This window comes from Myotis yumanensis, unplaced genomic scaffold, assembly GCF_028538775.1.
Source record: "Myotis yumanensis isolate MYYU_CA2020_CCGP unplaced genomic scaffold, mMyoYum1.0.hap1 SCAF_23, whole genome shotgun sequence".
NCBI lineage: Eukaryota > Metazoa > Chordata > Mammalia > Chiroptera > Vespertilionidae > Myotis > Myotis yumanensis.
The window spans coordinates 1,394,886-1,419,703 of NW_027223774.1; the positions used below are offsets into that span (position 1 = coordinate 1,394,886).

The following is a 24,818-nucleotide window of genomic DNA, read 5'->3' on the forward strand; positions in this document are numbered from 1 at the left end:
GGGACAGAGAAAGCACAGGGGATAAGGGGAGAGCTTCCTCCGTGTCGGTTGGCTCAGGGTCTGGAGAGAAGCCGTCTGCCCTGAGTCACCGACCGGGACACGTGAGACACCTGAAAATAAATGGCTTTTTCCTGGCGCTCCCGCGTATTGTCCGGTCGCCGGGGAAATTCCGTAACAATAGCACCCACAGGCCAGCAGGGAGGGAAGGACTCCTGCGGCGAGTACTCACTTGTTCAGCTCCAGAGGCCACACTGGAGAGAGGCCGCGAGTGCCGTGAATGCGGGGAAAGCTCTGGGCGCAAATGCAGACTCGAGGGCGCAGCAGGAGTCCCCGGAGAAAGGCCTGGCGGTGTGCGAGCGCGGGAAGCTTCTGAAGCTACAGAGGAGTCCCGGGGGGGGGGGGGGGGGGGCCGGGCCTCCGGGGTGGGCAGCGCAGGACCCCCAGCAGGACCCCAGCCTCACTGAACGTCAGAGTGCGCACTGGAGAGAGGCCGCGAGCGGGCGGTGGGCGAGCCCTTGGTGGGAGCCCAGCCTCAGCGCGGCCCCGGCCCACGAGCCGGCCGATGTGGGAAACCCCTCGGGCCAGTCTGTCCTCACTCAACTCCACACAGTACACACTGGAGAGAGGCCCTGCGGGTGCAGCCGGCGGAGGAGCCCTGCGGCCGGCGATCCGCCTCCGCCTCCGCCTCCACCCAAAGCCGCACCGACAGCACAGCACGGCGGGTCCCCGGCCGGCGCCCCCCGATGCTCACACCAGAAGGCCCACACTGGAGAAAAGCCTTCTCCCGGAGGAAATGCGCGCCTCCCCGCGCACGGCGTCCCAGCGGCCATGTGCCTGAACTGGAGCCCCTCCTCCCCAGCGTCCAGAAGCTTCCGGGCGGGTGTGGGCTCACGGGGGGCTGCAGACCCCACCCTCGGGCCCCGGCTCCCCGGCAGGAGCTGTCTCGCCCCCACCGCCTGGCACAGTCCCTGGGGCCACACGGGCGCGCGCTGGCGCCGTTCCCCCCCGCTCCCCGGAGGAGATGTGAGCTGAGCTCCCGTTCCCACGGCGCGGGGAGCGGGCCCGCGGGGGGCCAGGCACCGGAGCTGCGGGAGCCAAGCGGGAGAGCCGGCCTCCTCCTCGGGAACTGCCGTCTCCCAGCCTCCAAGGCACCAGCGGTGAGGGCTGTCTGCCCGACAGCGGAGGTTTCGCGGCCGAGTCCACCTCCCGTCGCGGGGCGCTGTGCACCGCGTGGGGCGGGCGGAAAACAGAATGGGGCTTGGTTTGTATGGAGGGCGGGACGGCTCTTTAGTCTTAATTTTTAAAACAAAGTCTCTTCCGGAATCCCGGCGTCAGCAGAGTTGGGGGTTCTTCCCAGTGCCCTGCGCAGGCGCTGGCACCTTCCGAGCAATGGCAGCCCGTCCACGGAGCCGGCGTGAGGCGGACGCGGAGGGAGCCGGTGCTTCAGTGGAAGGCACGGGAGGAGGTGCCCCGAAGGGCAACGAGACTGATTTTGATGATGTGGCCGCAGCCAACCCAGAACTCTTACAGCGACTTCCCTTTCCCCAAAGGACGAGCGAAACGTCACAGAAGGCGCTCAGGCCGCCACACGCTCCCGCGCGCCTGCCCCTCGGAGGCTCCATCACCAGGCGGCGGGGCCTGAGGGCGCCCACAGCAGGTTCCAGCTCCTGCTGCCCCCGCCCCCGCCCCTCCGGGGGCTGAAATACCGTCCACGCCGGCGGCCAGGAGGTGGAAGAGCAAGTCCATCGAATGCTGCTGTGTGTTCCTTTCGGGCACATCACTGTCGGTTAGACAATCATATGCTTTACAAAGTGTCCCCTGGCATTCCCAGTGCCCGGGCGGCGCCATAGCTGGTCATGGCGGTGTCTCTGTTCCCGATGCTGCCGAACCTGCATTGCCGCCCGAGACCTGGGACCAGGGCAGGGCTCCGTGTCCCTGATGTGTGTGGCCTGCGTGTCTTTTGAGACCAGAGGTCAGTCACCCCGAGGAGGGCTCCCTCCCCTTGGCAGCTCCGTTGTCTTTGGGGGGCTCTCAGGGGGCCCCACATAATGTCACTGCTGTCGAGGGGAAACTTTTCACCAGGTTCTACAAGGAGCCACGTGGAAGAAAAAATAATAAATAGGAAAAAAAAGAAAAAAGGAGCCACGTGTCCTGCTGGTCAGAATTCTGCAAGCGGGCAGGCGCCACTCCTCAGGCCAGGGGAGCCGATTGCAACCGTCATGGGGACTGAAACCCTGGGTGCAACTGACAGGCAGAGAGGAGCCGCTGCAAACCGGATGGAGGTGCCTCTTCGGAAACTGCACCCAGAAATCTCCCGAGGCCGTGAGGAGCCCCAGCAGCAGCCCCAGAGGGCGTATCCCGCAGCTGCCGTCACTGTCAGAGCAAATCATCGAAAGGGGTTGGAGCCCTGGCCGGTGTGGCTCAGTGGCTAGAGCGTCGGCCTGTGGACCAAGGGGTCCCGGGTTCGATTCCGGGCAAGGGCACGTACTTGGTTGAAAGCCCCCTCTCTGGGCCTGTCGGGGGCATGTGCAGGAGGCAACCAATCGATGTCTCCCACATCAATGTTTCTCTCTCTGTCCCTCTCTCTCCCACTCTCTCTAAAAGATCAGTGGAAAAATATCCTCGGGTGAGGATTAACAATAAATTTTAGCCCTAACCGGTTTGGCTCAGTGGATAGAGCATTGGCCTGCGGACTCAAGGGTCCCAGGTTCGATTCCAGTCAAGGGCATGTACCTGGGTTGCGGGCACACACCCAGTGGGGAGTGTGCAGGAGGCAGCTGATCGATGTTTCTAACTCTCTACCCCTCTCCCTTTCTCTCTGTAAAAAATCAATAAAATATATTTTTTAAAAAAACAAAACAATAAATTTTAAATAAAGGTTTTGTGCGTTCCCGCTGTCATTCTGGGCTTCAGCTCAAGTCCGTTGCTTACAGGCAGGACAGAGAATGGCGTCCGCTGCCTGGGCTGTGGCTCTGCGACCAGCCCGTGTCGCTGTCCTCACGGATCCGTTGCTCGCCAATGTTTCCGAAACGGAGTCGGGGCCGCCCGTCTCCGGGAATAAGGAAAACGGAGTGGGATCCGCATTGGGTTGTTCACACTTCTGCTTTCCAAAGCCTGTGGGAGAGCCAGAGCTTTTTATATTGAACTACTTTTTAGCGACTTTACGAAGGCATAACTGACATGCAATAGCCTGTAGATATTTAAGGTGTACCATTTGAAAAATGTCAGATATGCCAGCCCAAAACACAATCATAGTCACAGCTAACATATTCAATGTCACAGGTAACATTTACCTTGTGCCTTTTTATAACCTCGCCTTGCCCTTCCTGGGCCTACAGAAGTCCCGGAGTTACTTTCTTTCTTTTTTAAAAAAATATACTTTATTGATTTTTTATTTACAAAGAGGAAGGAAGAGGGATAGAGAGTTAGAAACATCGATGAGAAAGAAACATCGATCAGCTGCCTCCTACACGCCCCGCACTGGGGATGTGCCCGCAACCAAGGTACATGCCCTTGGCCGGAATCGAACCTGGGACCCTTCAGTCCGCAGGCCGACACTCTATCCACTGAGCCATACTGGTCAGGGCCAGAGTTTACTTTCTTTAACAAAAACTTAGTGTGCATTGCCCTAACCCAGTGGTTCTCAACCTTTCTAATGCTGCAACCCTTTAATACAGTTCCTCATGTTGTGGTGACCCCCAATTTCATTGTTACAAATTGAACATAATTAAAGCATAGTGATTAATCACAAAAACAATATGTAATTATATATGTGTTTTCCGATGGTCTTAGGCAACCCCTGTGAAAGGGTCCTTCGACCCCCAAAGGGGTCACGACCCACAGATTGAGAACCAGTGTAGCTCAGTGGATAGAGCGTCGGGCTGCGGACTGAAGGGTCCCAGGTTTGATTCCGGTCAAGGGCGTGTACCTGGGTTGCGGGCACATCCCCAGTAGGAGGTGTGCAGGAGGCAGCTGATCGATGTTTCTCTCCCATCGATGTTTCTGACTATCCCTCTCCCTTTCTGTCTGTAAAAAAAATCAATTTTTTTTTAAAGTATCCTAAAAGAAAAGGAAAAAGAACAAATCCTAGCCTGGGTAGCATAGGAACAACGGAAATGTACCTCTTAGTTCTGCAGGCTGAACGTCCACGGTCAAGGTGTCCGAGACTCTGTGTCTGGCGAGAGCCCTCTCCCAGGTTCATGGACTGCCTCCTCCTGGTGTGGCCTCACCTGGAGGAAGGGGCAGGGGGGCTTTTGGGGGCTTCTGATCGGGACACCACACCCACTGCAGGGACCGATGGGATGACTGCCCAGGAGGAGAAGGGGAGAGAGAGAGAGAGAGAGAGAGAGAGAGAGAGAGAGAGCTCCTAGAAATGCCAGGATTGGGAGCTGGGGGAGCAGACAAGCACGCGGCATGAGGACGTCTCATTGGTGCCCTGGAATGTCACTAAGCCCCGGGGAGGGCGGGCCCAAAAGGGAACCTGTGTGGGGGCAGCCTGACCACATGGGCCGCTGGCCCTCTGCGTGGGGTGCGCACGGCCGCTTTGGGGTGACGCTCAGCAGCAGAAAAATACGGTTTTAATGACTGACACCGATCGTGCTTGCGGCCTCAGCAGCATCTGAGGGGACAAGCGGCAGAGAACACACGGGGGACCCCGGCCGCCCCTTTGGGGAAGCCCAGAGCCGTCCCTTCCCGCAGCCCCTGTGAGCCCCGCCCCACTCCCTCCCCGGCTCAGGGCCCTCAGCTCCGGAGGGTCCCAGCTGGGCCGATGCGGGAGCGAACTCCTTACCCAGAGGAGGGGCGCGGGGGGTTCAGGAGGCCAAGCGAAGGGGCCCCACTGGCCCTTTGGCTGCGGCGAGGACAGCGAGGCGCCCGCCTGCGCCTTCGTGGGGCCCGGGGGACGGTTGGCTGCGCCCGCGTGGGGCCCGGGGGACGGTTGGCTGCGCCCGCGTGGGGCCCGGGGGACGGTTGGCTGCGCCCGCGTGGGGCCCGGGGGACGGTTGGCTGCGCCCGCGTGGGGCCCGGGGGGCGGTTGGCTGCCCCCGCGTGGGAACCAGGCGACGGTTGGCTGCGCCCGCGTGGGGCCCGGGGGGCGGTTGGCTGCGCCCGCGTGGGGCCCGGGGGCTGTTGGCTGAGCCCGCGTGGGGCCCGGGGGACGGTTGGCTGCGCCCGCGTGGGGCCCGGGGGACGGTTGGCTGCGCCCGCGTGGGGCCCGGGGGGCGGTTGGCTGCGCCCGCGAGGCCCCGGTGCCCACGCCCAGTCCCCATGGCGCAGGCGCAGCTGAGTGGATGGGGCCCCAGGCCCCTCCCGCACTGGGGGGAGGATGGGGGGGTCACTCTGGGCTCCCGATTGCTGTCCAGGCCCGGATGACGTGGGGTGGGTCCCGTTTCTGCCCCCCAAGGAGATGCCGCGTGGGAGGGAGACAACCGCGCGCATGTGCGCCGGGGGCGGGCGGGGGGGGGGGGGGGGGCGAAGCGCGATCCGACCCTCGGGAACCTCCGTGCGCCCGGCTGCGCCTTGACCTTGGCTGTGACCTTGAGCAAGGCCCTTGCTGCCCGGAGCCCGTGTTCTCGGTTATAAAAGAGGGATCGTGACCACGTCTCGTCGGCATTGAGGAACCGGGAAAGGACACGCGGGTGACGTGTGCGCCCGTGTCCAGTTCCCACGGAGACCCGAGGGGCTGGGCGCGCGCGGAGGCCGGAGGAGGCCCTGGGGTTTACCTTTGGGTTCACAGCGGGTGCAACCGGCTTCCCACCGACTGTGAGCGAATCCTCTTTCCTGTTCAGGAGACTCCGTTTCATCCTAACGGGGAGCCCAGCCCCCAGGGCTGGCTCAGGGGTTGAGCATCGACCTATGAACCAGGAAGTCAAGGTTCCCTTACGTGGCATGTGGTCAGGGCACCTGCCCGGGTTGGCGGCTCGATCCCCGGTGGGGGGCGTGCAGGAGGCAGCTGATGGGTGGTTCCCTCTCATCACTGATGTTTCTCTCTCCCCCGTCCTTCTGTGAAATCAATAAACAAATATTTAAGTAAATAAAGTGGCTGTAATCTCTGCAGCCTCCCTCCACTTTCTGGTCTTTGGAATGTTTGGGGTCCTCTGACGTCTTCCATTCATTTACTTGCTTTTTTTTTTTTTTTTAAGAAATGCTATTGGATATTTGCATTATTTATATTATTTTTATTGATTTCAGGAGGGAGAAGGAGAGAGAACCATGGATCGGCTGCCTCCTGCACGCCCCACACTGGGGATGGAGCCCACATCCCAGGCCTGTGCCTTGACCTGGAATCGAACCGCGACCTCCTGGTTCAGGCTGACACTCAAACACTGAGCCACACCGGCCGGGCCGGTTAGTTGCTTCTTGAGGCTGTTTCCAGCTCAGAGCCGTTGCTGCTCTGTGCCACGACTAGAGCGGCCTGGGCTTGCCAAAGAGCCTGGGAAAACAGCTCCACGAATGCCTGGGTCTCCCCGTCAGGGGCTCTCATCACTCTTACAATCCACACAAGCCGCCCACAGCGGCCTGCAAGGCTCCCCTTCCCTCGCTCAGGGCACCCACCAGCCGGTCTTGAGCTTGCCAGACTCCTGCCCCTTCTGCAGCCTTTCCCTGGCCCCGTCCCCAGGTCTCTGCGGGGCGGCCTCTCTGCACCCTCGCTGTGCCTCAGGGGGACCTCCCAGGGGGACCTGTCCAGGCTTTAGTTCCAGCTAAGGCAGCCCTGGCCCCGAGGGGCCCCAACTCTTTACCATCTCTTTTACTGATTGATTTTTAGAGAGAGGGGGGAGGGAGAAAGAGAGAAGCATCAATTTGTTGTTCCACTTAATTGCACACATCAATTGCTTTCTAAAAATATATATATTTTATTGATTTTTTAAAAATATATTTTACTGATTTTTTACAGAGAGGAAGAGAGAGGGATAGAGAGTTAGAAACATCAATGAGAGAGAAACATCGATCAGCTGCCTCCTGCACACCTCCTACTGGGGATGTGCCCGCAACCAAGGTACATGCCCTTGACCGGAATCGAACCTGGGACCCTTCAGTCCGCAGGCCGACGCTCTATCCACTGTGCCACACCGGTCAGGGCAGTCGCTTCTTTTTAAAAACATTTTATTTTATTAATCTCAGAGAGGAAGGGAGGAGAGCTAGAAACATTAATGAAGAGCCCTGGCTGGTTTTACTCAGTGGAGCGTCAGCCTGTGGACTGAAGGGTCCCAGGTTGGATTCTGGTCAAGGGCACATGCCCGGGCTGTGGGCTCGATCCCCAGTGGGGGTCGTGCAGGAGGCAGCCGAGCAATGATTCTCTCTCATCATCCTAAATCCTGATGCCCCTCCCCTGCAACATATAACTCTTACTATTCAAAAAATGAACTCCTGCCAAAACCGGTTTGGCTCAGTGGATGGAGCGTTGGCCTGCAGACTGAAAGGTCCCAGGTTCGATTCCGGTCAAGGGCATGTACCTGGGTTGCGGGCACATCCCCAGTGGGGGATGTACAGGAGGCAGCTGATCGATGGTTCTCTCTCATTGATGTTTCTAACTCTCTATCTCTCTTCCTTCCTCTCTGTAAAAAATCAATAAAATATATTTAAAAAAATAATAAATGAACTCCTGTTCACATGGAGGAAGCCTACACGGCCATGAACTTGGTCTAAACAAGCTTCCAGAGAACATGGCATCCATGAAAGAGAAAAATAAAAGAACGGAAGCACAGCCTAAGTACTGAGGAAGAAATCACTAAGAAATTGTTAAAAAAAAAAAAAATAAGATGAAGTGATAGGAAAAAATAGCAAAGTTTGAAAAAGTGAGAGAACTGAAATGCATAAATATGTCACAATACCTATTTATATACTGTAGATGAGGCCCCTAGAACCGTAAGAAATGCAAAAAATGCACTGCTAATAGTTCAATTCTCAAGTTGCCCTCCTTAAAAATCACGCTGCCCCCCTGTGGGGCGTGTGCCCCCGGTGGGAACACGGGGTTGGGGTGACCAGGGACAGCACGTGCCCTGACTCCTAAGACCTTTCTCCGCCTGAACGTCCGGGTGTTGAACGAGTTAGCGAAGCTTTGGCTGAACCTCTGCGTGGTCACTGTGTCCTCAGGCCTTTCTGGGTGTGGAGCTTCCCTTCGGATCAGAACGGACTTTTGGTTAAAGGCTTGTCCACATGAGCTACATTCAAGACCCATCTCCTCTGTGGACTTTCTTGTGCTGAATGAGGCCGAAACGCCGGCGAAAGGATTTCCCACAATCACTGTACTCCTACGGCGTCTCTCCGGGGTGAGCGCTCCGATGTTTAACCAGGCTGGAGCTGGAGCGAAAGCTTTTCCCACAGTCCCCGCACTCGTAAGGCCCGGCTCTGGTGTGCACCCTCCGGTGCTTGACCAGACTCGAGTTCTCACTGAAGCGTCGGCCACAGTCCTGGCACTGAAAAGGCTTTTCTCCTGCGTGAACTTTGCGGTGCTGCACGAGGCTGCAGCTTTGGCTAAAAAACTTCCCACGGTCCCTGCCCTCATACGGCCTTTCTCCAGTGTGAACCTGCCGGTGAGTAGTGAGGCTGGCCTTGTGGCTACAGAATTTCCCACACTCAGTGCACCCATCAGGCCTTTCTCCAGTGTGAACCCTCTGGTGTTTCATGAGGCCCGAGCTGAAGCTAAAGGATTTCCCGCATTCGCTGCACTCGAAAGGCCTCACCCCAGTGTGGACCCTGTGGTGCAGGATGAGGGTGGAGTGATGCCGGAAGGCTTTCCCACACGCCCTGCACGTGAAGGGCTTCTCTCCGGTGTGAACTCTCCGGTGCTGAACCAGGTCGGCCTTGCGGCTGAAGGATTTTCCGCATTCGCTACAGCCGTAAGGCCTTTCACCGTGTGAACTATTTGGTGCACGAAAAGGTTGGGCTTATGGCTAAACGCCCGCCCACACTCGCTGCACTGGAACGGCTTTTCTCCGGGGTGCGGCCTCCGGTGCTCCACCAGCAAGTATTTCTGACCACAGGCTTTCCCACACTCGCTGCACTTGTACTGCCTTCTTTGGGGGTGATGCTGGGCGGCCCCGCGTGGCGCCCCTGTACTGTGAGTCTCCTGCCGTCTGAGACCAGTGCCCGCTGAAGAGTCCTTCTGGCCCCGTGCCCCCTCTTCTCTTCACAGCGCAGCTTCCCGTGTTGGCGACGGTTCGCTCTGGGCACTCCTCCTGCAGGAACACTCTCCTCCGCCTCTGCTCCGCGCCCACAGCCTGAAAGCAGAGACATAATGACACAGAGATGCAGGGGGGGGGGGGCAGAGACGTGCTGAGGAAGAGATGCGGGCCTCAGGGGGAGGGGCAGCACCTCACAAACCTGCACCCGACTCACCCAGCCCAGCTGAGTCCCGGGGCTGCGGGAGGATGAGGCGGGAGACCGTGTGGGAAGGGCCTGACCAGCTCCCAGGCCCATGGGGCCACAGGAGCAGCCAGGACACAAGGATCGGATCCTAAGAGCCCGAAGCTGCTGGTCACCCAGGAACACAGCCCAGAAGGGTGTTCAGACCCAGAAAGATGGCAGCAACTGCCCGGCTGGCGTGGTCAGTGGTTGAGCACCGACCCATGAACCAGGAGGTCACGGTTCGATCCCTGGTCAGGGCACACACCCGGGTTGCGGGCTCCCTCCCCAGTGGGCAACTGGGAAAGCGAGGATGGAAAGCAGGCCTGGCCCCTTGTCTTGGCACCAAACCGCCAGGCCCTGGGAAAGACTGTGGCACTGTGAGCCCCCCTGAGCCACGCCTCTCCCTCCATACCCGCTGGTCCGGCCTCAGTCCTGACGCCACCGGCAGACAGAAGGGGCTCCCCCCACTGCACCATCTGGGGGAGCTCATGGGTCCCGCCAGATGCAAGGCCTATGGGAGAGACAAGACGGGGGGGCCAGAGCAGCCCACCCCGTGGCCGACGACCCCTCAGGCTGTCACTGTGTTGGTGCCTGAATTCCAGCCACAGGCAGATCCCATGTCAGACACAGGAAGAGGCCAGAGCCTGGGGCAGACAGAACCGCATGGACCGTCACCGTGTCACCAGGCCAGGGAGAGGCCAAGGGTGCGAGCCACCAGGCTGACGGCGGGAGGCCTCGTCCCCACACCCTTGCCCACCAGGCTCTGGGCAGCTCGGGGAAGAGGGGGGGCAGTGCACACAAGGCGGGCACGGGCCGGGCGCTCGCACAACCCCCTCGGGCGGGGAAGGCGGGGGAGCTCACCCAGGGAGGCCGTCAGCGCCCCGTTCTCAGCAGCACGTCGCGGTACAGACGCCGCCGGGCCTCATCCAGGAGCCGCCACTCCTCCCGGGAGAAGCGGATGGCCACGTCCTCGAGGGTCACACGGCCCTGCAGGGTGGGGAGAGAGGGGGGAGGGCACAGGGCGAGAGGAAAAAACACATCCATGTGAGGGAATTAAGTGCGGGGACCCTTCGGCATGCAGGCCGCAGCTCTGACCACTGAGCCACCGGCCAAGGCCACCATCAAAGCTGGGTCCATCGGCCCCAGTACCAGGGCCTGAGGCCATCGGTTTACAGTCCCTCCCAACGTGGCATCACTCCTTCCCGCACCGCCCTTCACGCCCCCAACCCCTCATTGCCACCCCCCGCCACCAACACACACCACATGCATCTCCCAGCTTCACCACACACCAGTATGCACATGGCATCCGCAGGGCTGGACACGTGTGATCAGAATCCCATCCTGCCCTGGTCAGTGTGGCTCAGTGGATAGAGCGTCGGCCTGCGGACTGAAGGGTCCCGGGTTCAATCCCTGGTCAAGGCACAGGCCCGGGTTGCGGGCTCGATCCCCAGTGTGGGGCGTGCAGGGGGCAGTCAATCCATGATTGTCTCTCATCATTGATGTTTCTCTCTCTCTCTCCTTTCCTCTCTGAAATCAACAAAAATATATTAAAAAAAAAAAAAGGAATCCCATCTGCCCAGGCCTCCAGGGCCCTGACTGCCAAGGGCACCCCCAGGCCTGCTGTGCAGGCCTCCCTGCCCCCCTCCCTGCCCGACCCTGACCCTCCCTCTCTCCTGGGCCACCCGGGACCACGCGCGGGTTTCAGATACCCTCAGCCCTCACTCATGTCTCCGCTGCCAAGTGTCCCCTCAAAGGCTCAGCTTCCTGCCGCTAATGACCCCAGGCCCACGTGACTCACATCAGGCCCCCGAGTCTCCCCCAGGCCCCCCCGCATCTGAGCGAATCCCGCGAAGCTCAGAGCCTGTGAGCCACTACCTTCCCTGCCACCTCACTGCCACACTCCACATCGGTCTCTTCTTCTCTTTTTTTTTTAATATATATTTTATTGATATTTTACAGAGAGGAAGGGAGAGAGATAGGCAAAAACATCGATGAGAGAGAAACATGGATCAGCTGCCTCCTGCACACCCCCTACTGGGGATGAGCCTGCAACCAAGGTACATGCCCTTGACCGGAATCGAACCTGGGACCCTTCAGTCCGCAGGCCGACGCTCTATCCACTGAGCCACACCGGTCAGGGCTCTCTTCTCTTTTTTAATCCTCGCCCGAGGATATTTTCCCATTGATTTCAGGGAGAGTGGGAGAGAGAAGGAAGACAGAGAGAAACATCCCTGTGAGAGGAGCATATCCATTGGTTGCCTCCTGCACCCGCTCCGACGGGAAAAATGGGGGAGGGGAGCCTGCAACCAAGGACGTGCCCTTGACCGGAATCGAACCTGGGACCCTTCAGTCCACAGGCCGACGCTCTATCCACTGAGCCACACCGGCCAGGGCACATCCATCTCTTGTCCACTCCCCTCCTCACTCCTGCAACCCCTCCCCCACGGCCCCTACTCTGCCTCATGTGCCTTTGTGAAGACCCCGCCCCTAGGGGGGTGTCCAGCAGGAGACCCAGCCTTGGCCCCACAGGCCCCTGGTGACCTAAGGGCACTGCCACCAGCAATCTGTCCACCACGGGCGGCGTGGGTGTCTCCATCGGAACCCTTCACCTGAACCCCCGACTTGAAATCCCCTCAGGAGTCTCTGGGACATCTCCGTTCAATACGGGCAAAACCTGGCTCCTACTAGTCCCACAGAAACCCACTCGTACACCTGGCCAGGCTGCTCAGTGGTTAGAGCGTGGTTCCGACAGGCCAGGGTTGTGGGTTCAATCCCCAGTCAGGGCACAGACAAGAACCAACCAATGCGTGCCTGAGTGAGTGGGACAGCAAGTGGATGTTTCCTTTTCTCTCCCTCTCTTTCTAAAATAATTTTTATTTATTTATTTATTTATTTATTTATTTAAAATGTTTTTATTGCTTTCATGTTGGGGTCCAGTCCCAGCAGGTCCAGGGGTTCCCAAAGGTGTGGACGGAGTCGGCGAAGAAAGAATGACTCGGAGGCAGCGTTCAGTTGATCAGCATAGTTGGGTTCTCTAGCCAGGTTCTATCCAGGATCTCCAGCCAGGTTCTGTCTAAAATAATTTTTAAAAGAAAAAAAAGAAATTTCTCTTACAACCGCCCTGGCCGGTTTGGCTCAGTGGCTAGGCAGCGGTTCTCAACCTGTGGGTCATGAACAATGAAAATACATCTTGTATCAGATATTTACATTACGATGCATAACAGTAACAACATTAGAGTTATGAAGTAGCAACGAAAATAATTTTATGCAGCGGGAAGGCTGGGGACGGTTGGGGGGCAGGAAGGAGGTGGTAAGAGATTAACTGAAGGACTTGTATGCATGCATATAAGCATAACCAATGGACATAAGACACTGGGGGGTAGGGGAGGCCAGGGGATTGTCAAGGGCGGGGGGGAAAAGGAGACATATGTAATACCCTTTGTAATACTTTAAGCAATAAAACAATAAAATAAATAAATAAATAAAAATAAAAAATAAATAAAAACCATTCATCACCAATAAATAAATAAATAAATAAATGTATTTTTCATCATCAAAAAAAAAAGAAAGAAAGAAAAAGAAAATAATTTTATGGTTGGGGGTCACCACAACATGAGGAACTGTATGAAAGGGTCGCGGCATGAGGAAGGTTGAGAACCACCGGAGAGCGTCACCTGTGGACCAAAGGGACCGGGGTTTGATTCCGGTCAAGGGCACGAACCTCAGTTGCAGGCTCGTCCCTGCCCGGGCCCTGGTCAGGCGCGTGGAAGAGGCAACCAATCAATGTGTTTCTCTCTGTCTTTCCCACTCTCTTCCACTCTCTCTCTAGAAATCAATGGGAAATATTCTCGGTTTTAAGGGTTAAAAAAAAAATTTCTCACGCAACCAACTCTGACAGGGATGTGTGTACTTCCTTGCTTCTATACGGTGTCCCAAAATTCATGCAAGAAGTAATTTTGATAGAAAACACAGATTTATAATTAAAAATTGTAAATTTTTTATTGATTCATAAAGGATACAGTCTAGGGTTATGTGTGGAATAGCACATCGGGTAAATGGCCTCCATGGCTTTGCTGGCACATACGCAAAGCCGTGGTCTTCATTGGTCTTCATTGTCCCTGCTCCTGGGCCATCATTGGTACTTGGTGATGCTTATCCAATTGAAGGGATCGAAATCAAAGGGCAACAGATATTAGAATCTGATTCAATAAACCAAGTAAAATTAGGCTTTTAATTTTTGTTGTTGTTGTTAATGCTCACGCAAAATTCAAATCTTGCGTGAATTTTGGGACACCAGCTACTCAGGCCAAACATCTCAGAGTCACCCCTGAGTCTCCACTCCTCTCTCCCTGCCCCCGACATGAGCCTGGCTGGGTGGCCCCGTGGGTTAGAACTCTGTGCTGTATACACCGAGGTTGCGGGTTCAGTCACCGGTCAGGACACGCATAAGAACCAACCAATCAGTGCACCAATAAGTGGAACAACAGCCCTACCCGGTGTGGCTCAGCGGATAGAGCGTCGGCCCGCGGACTGAAGGGTCCCGGGTTCCGATCCTGGTCAGGGCACCGGCCCGGGTTACGGGTTCCATCCCCAGGAGGGGGTGTGCAGGAGGCAGCTGATCGATGTTTCTCATCGATGTTTCTAACTCTCTATCCCTGTCCCTTCCTCTCTGTAAAAAATCAATAATACATATATATATTTATTTTTAAAAAATATTTTTATTGATCTCATAGAGGAAGGGAGAGGGAGAGAGATGGAAACATCAATGATGAGAGAGAATCATTATCAGCTGCCTCCTGCACACCCCCTACCTGGGATCGAGCCCACAACCCGGGTCTGTGCCCTTGACCAGGAACCGAACCCGGGACCCTTCAGTCCGCGGGCCGACGCTCTATCCGCTGAGCCACACCAGCCGGGGCGGCCCGGCCGGTTCTGAAAATCCACCCTAGATGGGCCATTCCTCCCCCTTCCATGGCCACCGGTGCGCCCAGTCCCCACCCTGAGCCTGGGGGTCGCTCACGGGGGCGGCGGGGAGGCCCGGGACGCACTCACCTCCGCCCGGCGCCTCAGCGCGGCCGCCGCCATCGGACTCTGTGCGCCGACCGGGACCGGGGAGGGGGGAAGGGGGTGGAGAACCTGGTCGCCCCGGTCGCCCGTACGGAACGGGGGTCACCCGGGCGGCAGCCTCGCCTCGCACCGCCCCCGCCCCCCCGTCACCCCGCCCACAAACCAGGCAAGCGGAGACTGACCCGGCCCCTCAGAACCGCCCGGAGTCAACGCCCCTGAGGCCACGCCGGAAGTCCCGCCCCCAGAACGTCGGCCCTCGAGGAAACGACCGTTGTCATTGGCCGAGCATCAGCGCCGCGGCGCGCAGTGCTTTCTGGGAAATGTAGTTCCCGAGGCGCTAACCGTTAAGGGAGTAGAGCTGCAGGGATAGGGGTAGAAGAGAAATCAGCGTCCAGGACTCCGCCTGTGATTTTTTTTTTTTTTTTTTTACATAACTATATTTTTATTGATTTCAGAGAGGAAGGGAGAGGGAGAGAGAGAGATAGAAACATCAATGATGAGAATCACTGATCAGCTGCCTCCTGCACGCCCCCTACTGGGGACCGAGCCCGCAACCCAGGCATATGGCCTTGACTGGAATCGAACCTGGAACCCTTCAGTCCGCAGGCCGACGCTCTATCCATGGAGACAAACCAGCCAGGGCCAGAGCCTGTTCTTACTGATGGACCTGGATTTGCATGTCCCTGCACAGCTGGGGCCCCAGTCCTTCCTTTTGTCGTATCACAAATCAGTGAGCTGGACAAGACGCCTTCATCAGCCAATTAGTTAGGAGTCACCTTCATTGCGCACAGGTTCAGAGCAGATTATCGCTGTCAGATTCTGAACCAACACACAGCACGGAGAATTTCCTTTTTATATCCTTCTAGTTCTTGTGTAAGTTGTTTTTGTAGACAGCGTGTAACCTTGAGTATAAATCATATCTAGCAAATACCTGTCATATCTATACAGACACCAGTAACCTTGGATACAAACACTTGGCATGAGAATATGGGGATTATTATCAGTATCAGCGTGTTAGTCCTTTCGATCAGTGGTTCTCAACCTTGGCTGCACATTAGAATCACCTGGGAATCTTTTTAAAATCCTGATTTCTGGGCCTCATCAATGGCTAGCTTGCAAGGTCAGAAGATTAAGTTTATCTCTTCTATTATTCAAGCTAAAAAACAAAGTTATTTTACAGTCTAAAAATAATAGAGAGAAGTAGCAGCCCTTGTAGGTTGCTTGGTGTAAAAAAATAAAAAATAAAAAAATAAAATAAAAATGATAGAGAATTTCAAAACAGCAGAGAATTCTAAATCAGCAGTTTTCCCTAAGGAGGGCTCATTACCATGCTTCACTTCCCCTTTTTTTTAAAATATACTTTATTGGTTTTTTACAGAGAGGAAGGGAGAGGGATAGAGAGTTAGAAACATCCATGAGAGAGAAACATCCATCAGCTGCCTCCTGCACACCCCCCACTGGGGACGTGCCCGCAACCAAGGTACATGCCCTTGACCGGAATCAAACCTGGGACCTGTCAGTCCGCAGGCCGACGCTCTACCCACTAAGCCAAACCAGTCAGGACTTCCTTTTCTTTTTTAAAATATATTGTTACTGATTTCAGAGAGGAAAGGAGGGGGGGGAAGCTCCGCCTAGTCCTCCCTTTCCAGGCGCCGCTAACGCTGTGATTCTACCTTTGCCCAGGAGGTGGCGCCCGACGCACGTCTCCACCGTTGGTGCTTGTGGAAACTACATTACCCAGAAGCCTCAGCGGTGCAGGACCAATGAAGACCCAGGAAACGGTCGTCTCCGTGCGTGGGGAAGGCTTCGGGGCGGGACTTCCGGCTGCCTCCTTGGGCGGACATTTTTCTTTTGGATGAATCCACCTCCTCAGTCTGCCGGTCGCCGTGTCAGACCTGCAGTGACGGGCGCGGAGGCGGTTCTTGCCCGAAGGGAGCCCGGCTCCTCGCCCTCGTCTCCCGCCGATTGGCCCCTCGCGTCCCCCGCCCTCAGGTGCCGAAGGCGGAGGCCGCCCTGGTGGAGCCCGCGCAGGTGGGTGCTGCGCCCCGGCTCCTCCCCGACCTCCGCCCCTGCATCCTCAGGCCTCGATGAGGGCCGTGGGGGCGCTCGTGGGGGGGCCCCCCGTTTCTGACCGGAAGTTTGAGGGGATGTGGCGTGACGGGCGGGGAGGGCCCGCGAGTGCAGGGGCCTCGGGAGCCTGGGCGGGGTGTCCGCGGGGTCGCAGTGTGAGGAGGGGGGACGTCTGCAGTGTCACCTCCGCTGTCATCTGAGGGGATGGGAGCCGTGGGAGGTTCCCAGCGGAGGGCACGATTTGAGGTGGTTTTTTTTTTTTTTTTTTTTAAATATATTTTATTGATTTTTTACAGAGAGGAAGGGAGAGGGAGAGTTAGAAACATCGATGAGAGAGAAACATTGATCAGCTGCCTCCCGCACACCTCCTACTGGGGATGTGTCCGCAACCAAGGTACATGCCCTTGACCGGAATCGAACCCGGGACCCTTCAGTCTGCAGGCCGACGCTCTATCCACTGAGCCACACCGGTTTCAGCAAGGTGGTTTTTAAAAAAATATGTTACTGCAGGGCGAAGGTTAAGGAGGGGGGAAAAAAAGGAGATAAATGTACTACTCTGTGTAATAGTTTAAGCAATATAAAAAATTAAAAATAAGTAAAAATAAATATATAAATAACATGTTACTAGGGGCCCAGTGCACGAATTCGTGCACCTTGGAAGGAACTGTGGGCCAGAGGCGGTGGTGGGCACAGGGGCGGGTCTTGGCCCCTCCTGCCGTGGACCCCCCGGTCCACGCTCCTCCCAGACTTACCCCTCGCGCTGACAGTGTGGAGCGATTGGGTAGCGCCAGCAGTGGGTGCAAGAGGGGGCTGCCGGCCATCTCCCCTCAGGAGCCGGGGGAAGTGGGGAAGCCCTAAGGGGCGATCCGGGTGCCGGCGGGGGATGCAATAGCTCAGCCGGACCTCGGCTTGCGGGAGCAAGGAATTTTCAGTCACCACCAGAGGCCCCCCTCAATGACAGCAATCAGCATCCAGCACCCTGGATTGGTCTGGCGCCCCTCCCCCACCACCACCATCCCACCACAGCTATCGCCATGTTCCGCGTGCGCCCCCTGGTGGTCAGCGCGCGTCACAGCGACCTGTTGTTTGACTGTTTGGTTTATTTGCATATTAGGGTTTTATATATATATAGATTGACTTCAGAGAGGGAGGGGGGAGAGATAAACATCAGTGATGTGAGCAGGATGCCTCCTGCACGCCCCACACTGGGGATCGAGCCCCCACCCCAGGCATGTGCCCTGACTGGGAATTGAACCCTGAGCTCCTGGTCCATAGGTCGAAACTCAGCCACTGAGCCACACAGGTCCTGCGATTGGACGGTTTTATAAGAATCCCACAGGCTGCTCAGGGGAGCACAGACTTGGCGCACAGGGTGGGGGTGGGGGGGTGATGAGGACAGTGAGGTGCAGCAGGAGGGAGACCTGGTCCGAGGTCACAGCCTTCGGCGGCTGAGGCCCGAGCACAGAAGGCGTGCGGCAGCCCTGGGTCTCGGTGGGGGGCAGGGCAGGCCGAGGGGACAGGCATGAGCCCTTGAGGCCCCTTCCTGGCTGCTGGTCGCTCACAGCCTCCCTCTCCCCACAGGTTCCCACGAGCTCGGAAGTGACCATGGACCTGCAGGTGAGGGGAGGATGCCGCAGTCCCTGGTCCCACCCCCACCCCCTGGTCTCCAGGATTCTGGTGTCAGAGGCCACAGGCACGCCCACAGTTCTTGAGGCTGCGGACCCTGGAGAAAGGCCCAGCCCAGGGTCCCGGGTCCCAGCCTGGGGTCGAATGGAAGGGCTCCTGTCCCTGGTTCCCATTGGAATAAGGGGGGGAAGGTGCAAATACTTGGAGGAGAGACAGGATGGGAGTTCTCAAGTCCTTACAGATCAGGCATCAAAAGCAGGTGGGGGGGAGTTAGGCTTTTGTTGTTATTTTTTAACTTTTATTTATTTACTAGAGGCTCGGTGCATGAAATTCGTGCACACTGGTGTGGGAGGGGTCCCTCAGCCCGGCCTGCACCCTCTCAGAGCCCGGGAGCCCTGGGGGATGTCTGACTGACGGCGTGGGGAGCAGACCTAAGCCGTCAGTCAGACATCCTTAGCGCTGCCTCGGAGGTGGGAGAGGCTCCCACTACTGCCGCTACGCTCGCCAGCCATGAGCCCGGCTTCTGGCTGAGTGGCGGTCCCCCTGTGGCAGCTCCTGCGTTGAGCGCCTGCCCCCTGGTGGTCCGTGCGTGTCATGCGACCGGTTGTTCTGCCATTTGGTCTATTTGCCTATTAGCCTTTTATTATATAGGATTTATTTATGTTTTTAATTTCAGAGAGGAAGGGAGAGGGAGAGACAGAAACATCAATGATGAGAATCATGGATTGGCTGCCTTCTGCACACCCCCCCACCGGGGATTGAGCCCACAACCCGGGCACGAGCCCTTGACTGGAATCGAACCTGGGACCCTTCAGTCCACAGGCCTATGCTCTATCCACTGAGCCACACCGGCCAGGGCTAGGCCTCTGCCCTGAGGGTGGTACAGCCATGGCAGGTGCAGGGCGGAGGAGAGAGGTGATCTGACGTGGGTTTACCAGGCTCGCTCTGGGTGCCGAGTGGAGAACAGACTGTGGGGTGAGGGCCGGTGGGTTATGGTGCAGCCCAGCAAGGAGGCTGCTTTCATATCCTGGGTGAGAGGCAGTAATGGGTGGGTCAGAGGTCGGCTGTGTGGACATGATTGGGCCAGATTCTCTGATGTGAGAGAGAGAGCGCGCCAGCACTAACCCCAGGTTTGGGGCCTTACCAGCTGTGAGGGTAGGTGCTCCCCCAGTGGTGAAGGGCAGGTCCGTGGTAGAAGTAACTCCCTGTGGATGTCAGCTCACCCGTGAGCACATGAAGGGTCTGAGATCTCCCGGAGAACAAGGCTCCTGGACCCGGATGGGGGTGCTGGGAGGGTTCAGGGTGGAGGAGGAAGTGGCAGTGCAGTCAGCGAGCAGGAAGGGGCTGGTGAGGCCGACGCCTGGGTGAGGGGCCAGGTGTCAGTCGCCCTAAGAGGATGGTGTGCACGCGGAAAGGCGTGTGCACTGGTGGCCCTGGGGCCTGGTACCCGGGGCTTCGGAGAGAAAGGTGAGCTCAGTCTGGGCTGTCCTGTACGCACAGTCCTAGCAGCCTCGGGAGAACTGGCTGCTGTGGTGGGTGTGGGCTGTGGTGGGTGTGGGCAGGGGGGCGTAGGGGCAGTAGGAGGTGCCTTCCTGCCCACCTCGCTGTGGGCGGGCACAGTGACAAAGGGGCAGGCGAGAGCAGACCCTGTGGCTCCCAGTCCTGGTACTTCCTCTGGGCTGAGGATTAGGAAGGAACGGGGGGGCCTGAGGGAGTGTCCCTGGAGGAGAGGCTGCCCATGGGCCCGCTCTCCCCACTGGCAGGCGCAGGTGAACGTGGAGGACGTGTTCGTGTACTTCTCCCGGGAGGAGTGGGTGCTCCTGGACGAGGCTCAGAGGCGCCTGTACCGGGACGTGATGCTGGAGAACTTCGCACTCCTGGCCTCGCTGGGTGAGCCCCTCACACCCACCCCAGGGCCCGGGGCTGGGCTCTGCCCCTCCTGTTTTCCAGGGGGATCCCGGCCCCTCCTGTGTCGCAGCCATGGGTCACCTCCCTCCCCCGTTCCCTGGAGTCGGTGCCGGGGGTGCCCGGCCTGAGCTGTGTGCACGGCCACCTCGGACTCCTGAGCAGCCCCAACGCCTGCTGCCACGAAGGATGGCGTAGGAGGGAGGGGTCTCACAGGCACGCAGTAGGTCAGATGCCCCTTGTCCTTGCCCTGACGGGGTGCCTCTGTCCCAAACCAGGGCACCCTGTGCCCCAGGCTCTCCCCTCCTTCCTGCAGCTGACATTCCTGGTGGAGCCTGTGACAGAAAATGCAGGCACCAGTCTGGTTGGTCCCTGCTTGCTGGGGCCACTGGGCTATTCCCTGTGAGACCCCACTTCGAGGTTATTTTTAAAAAAATATATTTCATTGATTTTTTACAGAGAGGAAGGGAGAGGGATAGAGAGTTAGAAACATCAATGAGAGAGAAACATCAATCAGCTGCCTCCTGCACATCTACTGGGGATGTGCCCGCAACCAAGGTACATGCCCTTGACCAGAATCGAACCTGGGACCCTTGAGTCCGCAGGCCGACGCTCTATCCACTGAGCCAAACTGGCTACGGCTCGAGGTTATTTTTATTTATTTATTCTTATTTTTTATTTTTTCAAAAAATACATTTTTTTATTGATCTCAGAGAGGAAGGGAGAGGGAGAGAGAAACATCCATGAGGAGAGAGAATCACAGGCCGGCTGCCTCCCGCACGCCCCCTACTGGTTGGGGATGGAGCCTGCAACCCGGGCATGTGCCCTAGACAGGGAATCGAACCCGTGACCTTCTGGTTCCTAGGTCGACGAGCAACCACTGAGCTACACTGGCCGGGTCGAGGTTATTTTTATAATAATCGGTTCTCTTCTCTGAATGGTGGGTCACGCCGGCCAGTGCCGCCCAGTGACCTGTCCTGTCTGTTCCTTAGGATGTGCATCTTCCATGTCCCGTGGGGCAGCCCCCCTGGAGCTGGGCAGCGAACCCCAGGTGTCGGACTGGGCGCACGTGAGTCCAGCCAGCACCAGAGACGCTCAGAGTGGGTGTGGCCCCGGTGAGTGGAGCTGGGGTGTCATGCAGGCTGGGCCCCAGGCAGTCCCCAACCTCTCGGTGCCCACAGCTGTTTCAGCACCACATTTCTTTCTGTCTTTTCTTCTCATTTATAACACTGGCGTTTTGTGCTCTGTCTGTCCTTTGGCCTCTGTCTGTCCCTGACCTCTGCCTCCACATCTCACCTGCTCCTCTCCACTGCTCCCTCTGCAGTGCTCGCCAACGTTTGCCTGAACTTAACGCGTCCGATCTCCACAGACCCCACGAGAGTCCTTAAATACCAGGGGTTCAGTCGTACCTCTGCAGGGGGCAAACCTTGCCCACACCTCTCCCCTGTCCCCAGAAGCCAAGGCCTTGCTGAGAGCTGCTTGTAAGGACCTCATCGGAGACCCTGGCTTTCCTGGGCTGTGCCCCACATGTGTTCCCGCCCCCCAGTGAAGGCCTCTTCCCTTCTGTGACCTTTATTTTTTTGTTAAAATTTTTTTATTGATTTCAGAGAGGAAGGGAAAGGGGAGAGCAAGATAGAAACATCAATGATGAGAGAGACTCAGCGATCGGCTGCCTCCTGCACGCCCCCTACTGGGGATCGAGCCCGCAACTGGGCGTGTGCCCTTGACCGGAATTGAATCTGGGACTCTTCAGTCCGCAGGCCGCCGCTCTATCCACTGAGCCACACCAGCTAGGGTCCCTTCTATGACCTGTAGATGCCAACTGCTGCAGGGCAGCCCTTTATCAGCCTGAGCTGTGACCTTGCTCTTAGTTCTGTGCGACACACGTTTGTAACGAGACTGCCCCTGCCCACCCGTGTCAACTCGGACTTCACCAGCATTTGTCTGCTTTCAGGTTCTTGGCCCGGAATGGAGGATGAGGAGATGCCTTGTCAGCAAAGGGTTTCAGCAGAAGGAGTGTCACAGGCCAGGACTCTCAAGGCAGGCCCTTCCACCCAGCAAGCCTACCCCTGCGAGGCAGGCGGCCTGGTCTTGAAGGACATTTCGCACTTGGCTAAGCACCGAGAAACACCCTCTGGGCAGAAACAGTGTGGGGAACAGTTCTGGTTCCGTGGGAACCTTCACCACCAGAAACAGGGCAGTGGAGAGAAGCCCGTCGGGAGAGACGAGGGCCAGGCCTTTCTTGTGAGCAGCTGCCCCGTCCAGCCCCTGGCAGTGCCCTTTGCGCCTGGGGAGGCCTGTGAGGGCTTCTCGGCTCGCTCAGGCCGCGCCCAGCACCGCGCCCCCCACGGTGAGTGGAAGCCACACGGTGATGGCAGGTGTGCGGAGGCCGTGCCCAGTGGACAAAGGCATTACGAGTGCAGCGAATGCGGGAAAGCCTTCAGCCGCAAAGACTCGCTCGTCCAGCACCAGAGAGTCCACACTGGAGAGCGGCCGTACGAGTGCAGCGAATGTGGGAAAACCTTCAGCCGCAAACCCATACTTGCGCAGCACCGGCGAATCCACACTGGGGAGATGCCCTACGAGTGTGGCATCTGTGGGAAAGTTTTTAACCACAGCTCCAACCTTATTGTCCACCAACGAGTCCACACCGGAGCGAGGCCTTACAAATGCAGCGAGTGTGGGAAAGCCTACAGCCACAAGTCCACGCTTGTGCAGCACGAGAGCGTCCACACCGGAGAGAGGCCGTACGAGTGCAGCGAATGCGGGAAATACTTTGGTCACAAATACAGACTCATCAAACACTGGAGCGTCCACACCGGGGCCCGGCCGTACGAGTGCATCGAGTGTGGGAAGTTCTTTACCCAAAGCTCCGACCTCATTGCACACCAGAGGGTCCACAATGGGGAGAAGCCCTACATGTGCAGCGAGTGTGGGAAAGCCTTCAGCCACAAGCACGTGCTCGTTCAGCACCACAGAATCCACACCGGGGAGAGGCCGTATAAGTGCAGCGAGTGTGGGAAGGCCTTCAGGCAGAGGGCTTCCCTCATCCGACATTGGAAAGTCCACACTGGAGAAAGGCCATAGGGTCGCGGGGAGTGGGCCTGTCCGTGGTCACGAGTGACTGACGCCAGAGAGAAGCTCTGCGAGCCGCCTTGGAGAGGAGCTATCAGCCGGAAGTTGACCCCCATCCCTGTGAACACCCACCCCAGGAAGTTTCCTCTGAGGGTCCCTCCACGGGAAGCTTTCTGCAGCAATGTGGCCCGTCATCGCCTGCCAGCACCCCTGCCGAAATCCTGTCACTGTCAGAGTCTGCAAGGCAGGGCCCCATGTTGAGCGAACATCGGCCAACATGCTCTGCTAGGCCAGCGGTTCTCAACCTGTGGGTCATGACCCCTTTGGGAGTCTAACGACCCTTTCATAGGGGTCACCTAAGACCATCAGAAAACATATAATTACATATTGTTTTTGTGATTAATCACTATGCTTTAATTATTCAATTTATAACAATGAAAATACATCCTGCATATCAGATATTTACATGACGATTCATAACAGTAGCAACATGACAGGGATGAAGTAGCAACGAAAATAATTTTATGATTGGGGGTCACCACAACATGAGGAACTGTATTAAAGGGTCGAGGCATGAGGAAGGTTGAGAACCACTGTGCTAGGCAGACCTATGCTCCCCTCCCCTTTCCAACAGGGGATCCTCGGTATCCCGGGCCCATTGATCCTCACTCTTCCCCCCCCACCCCCTCCCGCCCCAGCGGGTTCAGGTGTGGACATGACCCAGTTTCAGCCGGGACGGAGGATGCGAGTGTTGTGCTGGCCACTTGCAGGGGAGTTTCCAGTTCCCGTGGACTTTGTTGGTCTCAGGTGGCACTCCTCGTGGGTGTGTCCAGCCTCCAGGTCACCTGACTTGGGAATTGCCCGCCCCGATGTTCTGGTTTTGCAGCACATGCCTTAGTTTTGAAGTCACCTTTGATCTTGGGGATTCTGTTCACTGGGTTGGCGGAGGACAGCATAGGCTCTGCCCGCACGAGGGTTGGACAGCTTCTGTGAGACGCCCAGCAAGTCGGCTCAGTGCAGTGGGCAGCTCTCGTTCTGGTTTCAGCCCAACTGGCATCGCTGCTCAAGGCCGCCTAGGGGAGATGCCCATCTCTGAGGCCTGACCTGTGACCCGTATGCAAGGTCATCTGTGAGACCCTGAGCGGGGGCATGTGCTGTGACAACCTCCGGTGTGTCTGGGAACAGCGTGAGCTGGGTTCCTTGTTCCCAGGAACAAGTCCATGTTTCACGTTTCCCTCCTGGGCAGAGCTTGACCCCTGGGGCTTGGCAACATCCCCAAAGCGTATTCTTCAGTAGGAAGATGTCCCTGTCCCCTAAAGGACCAGGTAGGAGTCGTAATTGTACAGAGACGCTGATCACTGGGGAGTTGGGAGACTGCAGCAGATGGCGGGATGTGACTTCCGAAAGTGTCATTTCACTATGACTTTGGTAGGAGGGCTTCCAGGAACTCTCAGGGCTGACATATTTGTCTCTCTCACGGCTGTGGTCACTATCAATTGATTCAAACATTTTCTGTAATAAACCATGTGTACAATTTGACAAGTTCCAATATGTTTGCATCTGTGAAACCGTTTCCTGATTGTCTTTATAATCCCTCTCCCCTCACCCACTCCCAGGCAAACACGCTTCTTGTTTTCTGTCACTAGATTTCTTTGCAGAATTTTATAGATGATCTATATGGACTAATTTAATAAGATATGTCTGGCTTTGATTCTGCATAATTATTTTGT

The 24,818-nt window shown here is 57.1% G+C and overlaps 1 protein-coding gene and 1 pseudogene across 2 annotated transcripts; one reads left to right on the forward strand and one right to left on the reverse strand.

Moving 5' to 3' along the window:
• Positions 1-7,518: 7,518 nt before the first annotated feature.
• Positions 7,519-10,684, reverse strand: LOC139000276 (zinc finger protein 773-like; annotated as a pseudogene).
• A 5,708-nt stretch (positions 10,685-16,392) lies between these two features.
• On the forward strand, positions 16,393-24,762 carry LOC139000274 (zinc finger protein 772-like). 2 transcript variants are annotated; one of them, XM_070402525.1, is made up of 5 exons: positions 16,393-16,443; positions 18,064-18,099; positions 19,872-19,998; positions 21,006-21,128; positions 21,968-24,762. In XM_070402525.1, exons 2-5 carry the CDS (start codon positions 18,088-18,090, stop codon positions 23,098-23,100), a joined length of 1,395 nt encoding a protein of 464 aa, XP_070258626.1. In that variant the 5' UTR covers positions 16,393-16,443; positions 18,064-18,087; the 3' UTR covers positions 23,101-24,762. The 2 variants fall into 2 exon arrangements, with proteins under 2 accessions (XP_070258626.1, XP_070258627.1); XM_070402526.1 differs by having other exon boundaries at positions 19,878-19,998.
• Positions 24,763-24,818: the final 56 nt, after the last annotated feature.